The sequence below is a fragment of the Panthera uncia genome, assembly GCF_023721935.1.
Source record: "Panthera uncia isolate 11264 chromosome A1 unlocalized genomic scaffold, Puncia_PCG_1.0 HiC_scaffold_16, whole genome shotgun sequence".
Taxonomy (NCBI): Eukaryota; Metazoa; Chordata; class Mammalia; order Carnivora; family Felidae; genus Panthera; species Panthera uncia.
Genome location: NW_026057576.1, coordinates 70622046 through 70632719, shown reverse-complemented (window position 1 = coordinate 70632719; position 10674 = coordinate 70622046). Strand labels below are relative to the sequence as shown.

The following is a 10674-nucleotide window of genomic DNA, read 5'->3' as shown; positions in this document are numbered from 1 at the left end:
ACCCAGCCAAGGTCCACAAATTTGATTCACTGACTGGCATGTACCTGAAGTCTCTTTCCACCTGTGGCTTGAACCTCTTGCTTTTTCCTCGTGCCACGTATCTGCTGAGGAATCTGAGCTGTGTGTCCCGTAGCATCTCTACCCCCCCGCATGATGCTGACAGCACCACCAAGGTATCCCTTCCGTACGTCCCTCTATCCAGTTCTTTGTGTAAATTGTGCATTTTAATGGCTCCGGTGTGGAACCATCCAGGCCAAGCGCGGCTTGGATCGAACTCCAGCCGAGTCCTACTCATGAGTGAAAAGAGAGGATCGCTGCCTGGATGCTACTGAGTTTTGAGGTAGCTCAGTACACGGAATCATTGAGATATAGGGGAGGGACTTTAAAAATCACACGTAAAAGGAGAACTATGGAAGACAGGTCCAGTCACTTGATATTCTAGCCCCATCTTGGATAGGGCTTGGCGTGGTCAAGATTCTAGAATCACTTCCCTTTCAGGACTGGAAATGCAGGTGGTCCTAACTGCATCGTGGAAACTGACATCTGCCCTTCCTTGCTTCTGGAACTGAAATTCTTCACGTGTGACCCTCGAGCGGACACGGCTTGTGTAAATTATACATTTGCTGGTTAATTCTTTGGAATCCTCTCAGAAAAGCAGGGGTTCTAAAGGAAACTAAAACGATACCTTTGCAGGAGCGTGCAGGGGGTTCGTGCCGCATGGCGCAGGGGACCGTGTCTGCTCCTGCCTGCTGTCTGTGGGCTCTCCGGAAGGCTGCTCCTGCCGGTGACACCCTCCACCCCCCGGCCCTTTACCTTGGAGCTGTACGCCCACTGCCCTCTTCGTTCCTGGCTCCCTCGTTCACTTATCACTAATGTGGTTTTCTCCTCCGGTTAATTATGTTCAGACCAATGAAGGCCAGCGCTTATTCTTTACTTTCTTATTCCTTAAGAAATTCTCTCTGTTCAAGAGGATTTTTGAAGAATGGGGAAATGAAAAGGATTTCATTTCCTTCCTCTCCATCTCTCTATGCATGCTTCTCTTAGATCCTGCGGAGAAAGACAAAAACGCATCTTTAAATCCTGGACCATTGAGAGTATGAAACGCTGCAGAGGAAGACTCGAGTTAATTCAGATTCAATGGATTTTGAGTTGAAACAGACACACTGAATACACCAGCTGAATTTTCTAGGTGAGACCCATGGGGGTCAAGTGATGTGGCTCGTCAGTGCCTGAGCCAGGACCAGAGAGCAGAGACCCAGGCTGGGATTCCAGCCATTGCGTTTGGATGTCTCACTGTCACAGGGGAGAAGCAGGAGAGGGACCAGGAGGGAGGGAGAGCACCGGGCCATGCTCTTCCAGGGCAAAGAGAAGTTATCTGAGGAAGCCGCTACTACAGGAGGGGTGAGAAACCCCATGATGGCAAAGCTCCTGCCAGTGACAACTGGAAACAGTCCCTTAGCACTGGGAAGGGGCCACAGACCTAGTACTGAGCACGTGCTCTGTATTTTTGAGAGAGCGCGAGTCGGGGAGGTGCAGCAAGGGGGACAGAGGATCTGAAGTGGGCTCTGTGCTAACAGCAGAGAACCCAGTGTGGGGCTTGAACTCACGAACCATGAGATCATGATCTGAGCCGAAGTCGGAGGCTCAATTGACTGAGTCCCATCCCCCGCCCCCCCCCCCCCCCCCCCCCCCCCCCCGCCAGGCGCCTCCTTCTCTGTTTCTTTAGAAAGTACCTCTTTCAGTTGCCTTTGGTGGCTGTGGAGCAAAAATTGGCCACCATTATCAGAAAGGGGAAACAGAAATAGTGTACCTGGCTTTTTTTTTTTTAATTTACTTTGATAGAGAAAGAAAGAGATTGCAGAGGGGCAGAGAGAGAGAGGGAGGGCGAGAATCCCAATCTTCACTGTCAGCGCAGAGCCCGACCCCATAAACTGTGAGGTCATCAAGAGACAGATGTTCAACCCACTGAGCCACCCAGGCGCCCCCTATCCCTGGCTTTTTAAAGTACTATTTTCCTCCTGTATTAACCAAATCACAAAGAAACAAGAATGACTTTACTGAGGACACTTTCTTCTAGAGCTTATGTGGGTGCAGCTGTCACCATGGAGACAGTGTGATTGGGACAGAAAGCAGAGGCTGACAAGACAGCTTTGTAGGGCTGCCCCCCCACCCCCCATCATGGTCACGGCCTCTCACCCAGGTTTCACCCTCAGAGCTGGTCTATGAATCACACAGTTCAAAGCAGATCCTGCCAGTCTGTGGATGTCTAACTTCCACAGCAAACTAACCAATCTTCATTGCAAAATTCTATCATCTGTGGAAGACGTTAGCTCCAACAGAAGACATACATAGTAATTAGATATAGAAGTTTTTGTTCCAACTGAGAACTGGTAGGGCTTATTGACCCTTATAAAAAAAACCCCCAAAAACAAAACTTCCCCGAAAATATTCATGCTTTACTGTGTACTATTAAAAAACTCTGTTATTTTGCTACCTCCCCCTGAAAACACGTAATTCACTTGTTTGCTTTTCAGTACCAAAGGGAGGCCAGCAACTCACAGCATCACACACACACACACACACACAACCAGTAACCAGCCTGTTGGGAGGGCCCGGCCGCCTCCTGTACCTGGAGCTCCACATTGTGTTTGAAGATTAGGATAGCGAAAATCCACCATGGGCTGAATTCTTCTTCCACATTAAAAAATATAGCCAAAAGACCCAAACCTGAGGGATAAAGTGAGAAATCTGAAAGCTCTGGAACAATGGTATTTTATGTAAAAATAAGTCACATTTGAAGGATCCTAGGACTGCATCTTCACATAACTCAGCAGGTAGTACTTCAACATACCACCCGGGGTATCTGGGTGGCTCAGTCGGTGAAGCAGTTAAGCATTCAACTTCTGCTCAGGTCAGGATCTCGCGATTGGTGGGTTCGAGCCCTTGCGTTGGGCTTGGTGCTGACAGCTCCGAGCCTGGAGCTTGCTTCAGATTCTGTCTCCCTCGCTCTCTCTCAAAAAGAAATTAACATTAAATTAAAAAAATCAAAACGTACCACCAGAAAGTTTCTAACCTTAAATTTATGTTAAAATTTAAACATGGATTCTAAAAAAAAGTGTGAGGTCCTTGAAAATGGGGGACAATTTTGTCAGTGAAAAAGCACTTGAAGATTTTCTCCATTACTAATGAGAAACTGGCAAAAATTGAGGCAACTTTTCTCAGAACTGTGGAATTAACCACATGCATGTCGCGACCCAAGACGTGTTTGCTCGGAGGTGGCCGGACGTCAGTCAGAACAGCATACCCTGTGACATGTCCAACTGCCCCGTTCCCATCGCGTCTCCAGCTGCATGGTCGCCTTGAACACCAGCAGCCTGACAGTCACCTGAGGGGGCCGAATAGGGTTGGGAGCTCCTTCAAAGCTTGTAACGCTTATTCCCCAGAGAACCCCGTGTGCAAGCCTATCTGAATGTAACGGGGCTCCGATCTCAGGCCCAGAAGCCTTTTCCCAAGGGGAGGCCGTCTGGATAATTACAGGCAACTGTGTGATTTTTGTGGCTGCCTGAGATGGCGAACAGCTGGGGCTAATCAAAAGGCTTAGGAGGAAAAGCTGGGAAAGGAGATGTCACACGGGCTTCGAGACCTGGGTATGTAGAGGACCCCGTGCATTCTAGGGCTGTGCGCATCCTCACGAAAGACCTGAGAAGGACCCAAGCTTCCACCTGTGGCTGCCCCGCCCCCCCCCCCCCCCGCCCCCCGGCTCTGCGCATGCAGGCAGCACTTACTAGGAACGGCAAGACCTGGGTTTGAAAACGGATTCTCTAATAACCAGTCAGTCAGTCACCCTACCCTTTCCGAGCCTCTCCATTTCCTCACGGACTGTATGGACACACGGGAACCCACAGGAGTGAGCATGAAAGCACGGGTGTTGGCGAGAATATGCATGTGGCTGTTCACTGATGGGACTTTGAATTCTAGATGGCTCAGAAATCATGTGGAAAATGTTTGCAAGCATAATTGTAGTTTTCCTAAAGGCTCTGTTTTTATCAGATAAAGGGGTCAACTGCCCCAAACCAGTTATGAGTGACCAGACAGGATGAACTGGGAGGCCTTTTGCAGTAGTACATTCTAAGGGAACAAGATTTAAAAACCATAACCACACACACAAACACGTTTGCTTAAGCGAGTAGAGGCTTTTCAATATCGTCTACGTGTGTCTTTTTATTTTATGGAGAGAGGATGGATGAGAGAAGCAAGTATGGTAGCCAGAAAGATAAATAAAAAGCCAAAAAACATACACAAAAGTTAGTCACATAATAAGAACTGGCAATATATTCAAATAATTGCAAGCCTATAGGAAATATAAATTACCTCACGTTGAATTTTTTTCTGTTGATCTAATATATTGTTTTAACCCCAAATTTTATTTATGAAAAATTAAGACCAACTTTAAGAAGCTTCAATATTCACTTTTATTATTTATAAAAAAAATCAAGGTATCAGAATGCATATGGTATATACTGTGATCTTGGTTTTGCACAGGTATTCACGTGTTTACATTATTTCAACTTTAACAAACATACCATATGTGTATCTTTACAATACCTGATAAAGATTTATCAGTCTGGCACTTATACACGTATTAGTTCATTCTGATGCTCTCTGCACGTCAAAAGGATGTTAAAAATGACTGACCTGAAATAACTCCAAGATGAAGACTGATTTAGTGAGAAGCAGTTATGCTCCAGCAATTGCCACACACTCATTTGTGCCGGTTTTTTTCCCCTTAATCAAATGTAAACCTTTACCAAAAGAAAAAGAAAAAAAAAGAAAAAGAAAAAAAAAGAAAAAAAAATCTGGAAATGAAGTTCTGCTATTTTTTTAGTCCAATAAATAATTTTAGCTACGCTTAATGTAGCTTTTTAAGGCCTTCATACAATTGAAAAAAATTAAAGTTGAGCATGTTAAAACCCTGTTCGTTTATAAAATAAAAAATAGAATTTTACAGGTTTGCAGTTAAAAGTCACTGTTCAAAACCTATCATGCAAGTGATATCTGCAACCCAACCGAAAGTCCTTGGTGCTGGCAGTCAGGGCACAGCCCAGTGCCAGCCATGTGAGGCATTAAAAAAACACCATGATGTCAGAGGTCTAGATTTACATGTATTAAGCCACACGCCAGCAAATTCTCTGATAAATACACATCATTTTAATAATCAGTATTTGATAGCGGATGAAAACATGCATTAGACTAAAAATGCCACAAATTTGTTTTTATATCCATTCACTATAAAACTTTCTTTTTTTAAAATTTAAAGTCTTGGTTCCTATTTTAGAATACACAATAATCAGGAGGATACATGATGGGAAGCCAGTTTTCAGTAAAAGATGCACAATGGGTCCATCCAAGTAACTTCATCAGCTAGAACAGAACACAAAAATTTATTATTAAAGAACAGATTTTTCAAGCTCAATATTCAGGGTAAATTCTGCATTAAATATTTAATAATAATAAAGTAGCACATAGAACTTTCCTTCCATCCCAACCCAACCACCCACCACCCTTCCTACCAATTGTTCTTCCTTACCATCAACTAACCTACTCATTTTCCTACCAACCAACCTAAACAGGTGATTATGACCATCCCGCCCAACCTTCCTTCTTTCCTGTCTTTCTACTAGCCTTTCTGGCTTTCTTTCTTCAATCCTGACACACTTGTTCCCTTCCTTCCTACCAACCTAGCTGCCTTTCATTCTTTGTCTGACTGGAAGTCAAACACTATTCTAGACCTCGGGAAAACAGCACTGAACAAACTCACTTCTCACTTTCAGGAAAGTTCTGTTCTGTTCAGGAAAACCAAAGAGTGCCAAAGCAAATCCATGAGCAGATGAATAGGCGAGTCCATAATTAAGATGTACATGTCAGGTATACAATGGTGACATAACAGAGGAGCTGGGAAGTGAGATGGTCACAAGTGGGATCTCCGGGGAGATGACATTTAAGAGGAAACCTGAAGAAGAGACCTACTCTGCCAGTCGGGGAAAGAGCTCTCCACACAGCTGGACGAGCTGGGTCCCACGGTGGGAAGGGCCGAGGCTGCTTCGGCCAGGCAGAGGCGGCTCTCGAGATGGGAGCAGAGCCATTCCAGGGAAGTGTGATGAGATGTGGCTGGGGAGGAAGGCAGGAGCCACATCACATGGGCCTTATGGGCCATGGGGAGGAGTTTGGATTTTATCCTACATGCGCCCGGGGCTTCACCAGGAGGTGTCAAAAGCCATCTTTCCCAGCAGCAGTGTGGAGGGCAGGCAGTACAGGAACAGAGTGCAGGGGACACAAATTATGAAACACCCCCTGGTGTCAATGTCTGGGTGAGTCACGGGCTTTACGGATGTGAGAGCTCACAGATTATAGTTGATGTGATAAGAATCACACTACACACCTTATGGTGAGTTGCAGAAAGATTTCTCTTAACCTATTCAAACATCTGAAGAACTGAGTTAAAATGTCTCACAATTTGGACTGGTGAAGGTATGCCAGAAAAGGTCTAAGAGTAAAGATAACCTATAGTTTCCTCTAATTATAAAAAATTTCCCTAGGAACCTACTGATTAGTTTTACATTCAAAGAATACCTTGGGTACGGAGACCAGAGCCTTGGCCACATTTGGCATGACCAAGCTGCCCAACCCCATAATATCCTTCAGGAACAAACCAGGCCCAGAGACAGGATGAGGCTACAGTGATTTCTCTGGAATTCAGTAAACTTTATACTTGACAATTAACTTGTACAGAAAGAACAGCATTTACCTCCTGTTTCTAGTATCAACCACATAATTTCTCTGCATATAATACAGAATGTGGTAAAATCACAAAATGGCCTATCACTTCAAATGAAGAATATTGAAATATAAACTCTAAAAATTCAACCATTTTAGAACTGAGCCAACATGTATTGAAAAGCAATTCTGTTTGTTTTCTTCATAAAGAAAACTGTCTTCTGACTATACATCTAAAATTCATAATGCACTTTGCCTACGTTGTAAACATCTGAGGCTAAGTACAGCCCTTCTGTCCTTTCTGGACAGGAGTTTTAAAAATTTAATAATAATGGGGCCCCTGGGTGGCTCAGTCAGGTAAGCATTCAACTTCAGCTCAGGTCATGATCTCGAGGTCTGGGAGTTTGAGCCCCCCCCTCAGGCTCTGTGCTGACAACTCAGAGCCTGAAGCCTGCTTCAGATTCTATGTCTCCCTCTCTCTCTGCCCTTCCCCTGCTCACGTTCTGTCTCTCAAAAATGAATAAACATTTAAAAAAAATTAAAATTTAATAAGAAAAGTTTAAAAAATGTAAATAGCTTATTGGCGGTCTCTCATGCTTTCATTTTATAGTTCGCATTACATTAATTGGAGTAGCAATCTGTCATGATAAAGTCAGTATCGCTAAATCACTACCATAAGGCTCTATCTTGTCACTATGCAATATGGAGGGGACACTTAACAGTGACGATTTTATATCACTTACTTGAATACAATTTTTCCAGTTTTCTTTTGTTGGTTTTTCTTCCACAAGTTTAGTTGCAAATTTAAGGCCTCTCCCATACATTTTATTTACTAATGCATGCTTGTATGCAAATGTTAAAACCTATAAGGTAAAACAAGATAAAGCTTATCTATGAAATATTTACACTGTATGGCTTAGAGCTTCAATAAGGAAAAGATGAAGGCCTTAACAGAAGTGTAGCTTTTAAAATGAACATTTTCCATCAAGCAAATTTCAAAAATGTTTTGAAAGAATAAAAGTTAAATATGCCACAAAACAGGTAACTTGTGTTGGGGAAAAAAATGAAGCTCTGATGAATCACTAGTTCTTGGCATCCATACCAAAACATCTCTTTATGCAAAGGGGAGCTGACAGAAGTGATCACAAAAACGCGAGTAAGGAGGGGAGTACAGAACTATGAAAACCTCGTTATAAATTACCAAAACTGCAAAAGGGGATAAAAGTAAAAAAAAAAAAAAAAAAAAAAAGTGTTCTATTATACAAACACGTTCTTACGCTGTCAATTCCTTGTGTATACGTTGGTGCCTTTAATTACTGCATCTGTCAAATATACCTGTAACCATTTATTTACGTTTTTGGTCTCCACCTTCAGAATATGGAGAATTACCTCAAAGAAAGCAATCCTATCACATTTATTTGTGTTCTAGAGCCAAGCAAGGTGTTCAACTGTAACAAAGGTGCTAAACGGACAGGTAATACAGTGCCTGGCCCCTGATACAGCAGTATTGCGGCAGATACGGAGATACGGGATTATTCGTAATGGTTTTATTACGGGGCTCGTCAAGTTTTTATCCACCAGGCTCTTATCTTTTCCCAGCAGCAAGCACAGCACTGGGTGGGGAGCAGACGTGCAACAGGTGTGTGTTCAGAATAAGAGCAAGTATCACGGAGGCCCTTCCGTGTACTGAGTACTCATTCAGCAGGTTTCAGAAACTTGCCGAGGGTCATACAGATAAAAATGGAAGAAGTGGGATTTGCACTCCAGGGCCTGATTTCAGATCCAAATTCTCAAGCTCTGCTGTGACACTGGCTCCTGCAGTTTCCTGCCTAGGACTCTGTTTCCACGGCAGGAGCACGACTGTGCTGTGGTGAAAACTTTTCTCCTATCTCAGAGGTCTGTACTACAAATGATCACAGTGAATCTAGAAAACAAGCATCTGTCTAGTAAAACACAAACAAGGGCTTGTGCTGGGTCAGGAGATTTCCACTGATTTCATTTAGTTTATTTTTATCTCCAGAAGAAAGGAAGACTGACAGCAACTTGGGAGTTATATAATCCCTACCGTGAGAATTCTAGTAGAGAGCTAAAAGAGATTTAAAATGTTTTTATAACCCACATCCAAAAAGTTCATCAATGTGACTTTTTTTGAACTGGATTTTAAAGTTGGTGAGCTATAAATCCAGGTGATAATTATTTAAAAGTCAAAGAGGTTTTGAGAAAAATGACATGTAAAGTAACCAGCAACCCCCCTCCACCCCTGACAAATCAGCACATAGACAGATGCAGGAAGGCACAAACACGACCTCGAGATGCTCTTAATTCTAGCTTCGTAAATAACTGCCTTCACCAAAAGGCTGCTATGCAGACAGAGAAGAGAATGGTAGAACGGTTTAAAACAGGCAAGACAAATGAGGTCTCACTAAACACAGAGTCTTCTTCAGAGCCCAGCTTAGCCACATTCCATGTATTGTCTTCCTCTTCTGGCCAGGCAGCTGGGGAACGGCAAAGAGGAGGCAATGGGGCCCAAGAAAGGTTTGTGAAGCAACCCCCAAGAACTGCGCCCAAACAAGAGGCAGACAGGTTACCTTATTGTCAAAAAGATCAGTCCATTTTGTAGTTTCCCAAAAAGTTTCCGTCAGAGAATCCAGAGTGCTCTCTCCTTCCTCCTCTCTTCCTTCCGTATCACCTGAAACGGCCCCATCTTGATCTTGTGCGTGAAGCAGGTGGTCAGCTAGGGCACATCCTTTTCTACAAAGGGCATCCACGAGGGTAGATTTTTGTTTGTCCATATCACTGTGTTCCAAACCAAAAAATAACTCACAGATCAGTAAATCATTTTTTAAAAGTACAGACTTATCTGAAACTGAATTCATGTGTTCTCTGCCTCAGATTTACAACGCAGAGATATTGTACAGCTGTGTATTTACATCTGCATTATCCATCAAATAAAAGTCCTTATTTCTAACAAACATCAAATGAGCCACTGCATTACACATACAGATTGAGTCACGACAGCTGTATCTGGCTGAAACAGAGGCCATAAACCAACAGAAATGAAGGACAGTTCAGTTCTAAGTTCTGTCAGCTAAGGAACTCTTTTATAGATTTCTTATAAATAGCAATCATTACAGATTTATGTACAGACACACAAGTTCTTTCAGAAGTAGACTTTCATTTATAAACAGAGCAAACACTGTATGACGCTTACCCTGGACATGCACTTTTATATACAGAACTCATCTGCAGTCAGAATAATTCTATGAGTAAGATACTAGTTAGTAATCATCCCCATTTTGCCAAGGAGGAAGCTGAGGCACAGAGATCTGTTCAAGGTCTTACAGTTAGGCAGTAACAGACGCAGAACCTGAAGCTACTTCTGGACAGCCTGCTCTTAGTCGCGATGGTAACACGGTCCTGCTTCAGGGCGGGAGCCATGTCCTTCTGATGTATTTCAAGTGCCCAGACAATGCTTGGCAAAGACCAGAAACTCAATAAATCATCGCTGAATGAAATACAGTAACAACCTACACTCCAGGGGACAGTGTGAGTCTTTAGGATACTTGCTGATCTGGGCATTTTGTCCAATTCATGTCCCGCACATGTGAGGGCAATGAGGACTACAAGCGCTGGGCGCGTGTCTCCGAGGCACTCAGACACCGGTGAACAAACTGTGTAAGAGTGAGAATGATTCTGAAGGACCCGGAGTGGAATGTGCAACATATGAAATCTGCAGGCACTCTAAAATCAACAGGAATTATAGCGTGAAAGGCAATTAAAATAAGAAGCCAAAACAACCTGTTACAACCCAACAAAGTCACCCTCCTTAATACATCTGCAAAGTAGATAAAACTTTGCCAAAAAAGGTGCCTAAGACTTTGGAACTCAGCCAAGAGTTCC

The 10674-nt window shown here is 43.3% G+C and overlaps 1 protein-coding gene across 5 annotated transcripts in view; it reads right to left on the bottom strand.

Moving 5' to 3' along the window:
• Nucleotides 1-4448: 4448 nt before the first annotated feature.
• TPP2 (tripeptidyl peptidase 2) overlaps nucleotides 4449-10674 on the bottom strand; it is a 67900-nt gene continuing 61674 nt past the window's right edge. For 2 of the 5 annotated variants that reach the window (XM_049647180.1, XM_049647181.1), the window contains 4 exons: nucleotides 9363-9570; nucleotides 9198-9269; nucleotides 7518-7637; nucleotides 4449-5421 (listed from right to left, as the gene is read on the bottom strand). In XM_049647180.1, the coding sequence (XP_049503137.1) occupies nucleotides 5332-5421; nucleotides 7518-7637; nucleotides 9198-9269; nucleotides 9363-9570 (490 nt within the window). In that variant the 3' untranslated portion in view covers nucleotides 4449-5331. Of the gene's footprint in view, nucleotides 5422-7517; nucleotides 7638-9197; nucleotides 9270-9362; nucleotides 9571-10674 lie in introns of those variants that run through there. The other 3 variants (XM_049647182.1, XM_049647183.1, XM_049647184.1) reach the window with 2 other exon arrangements.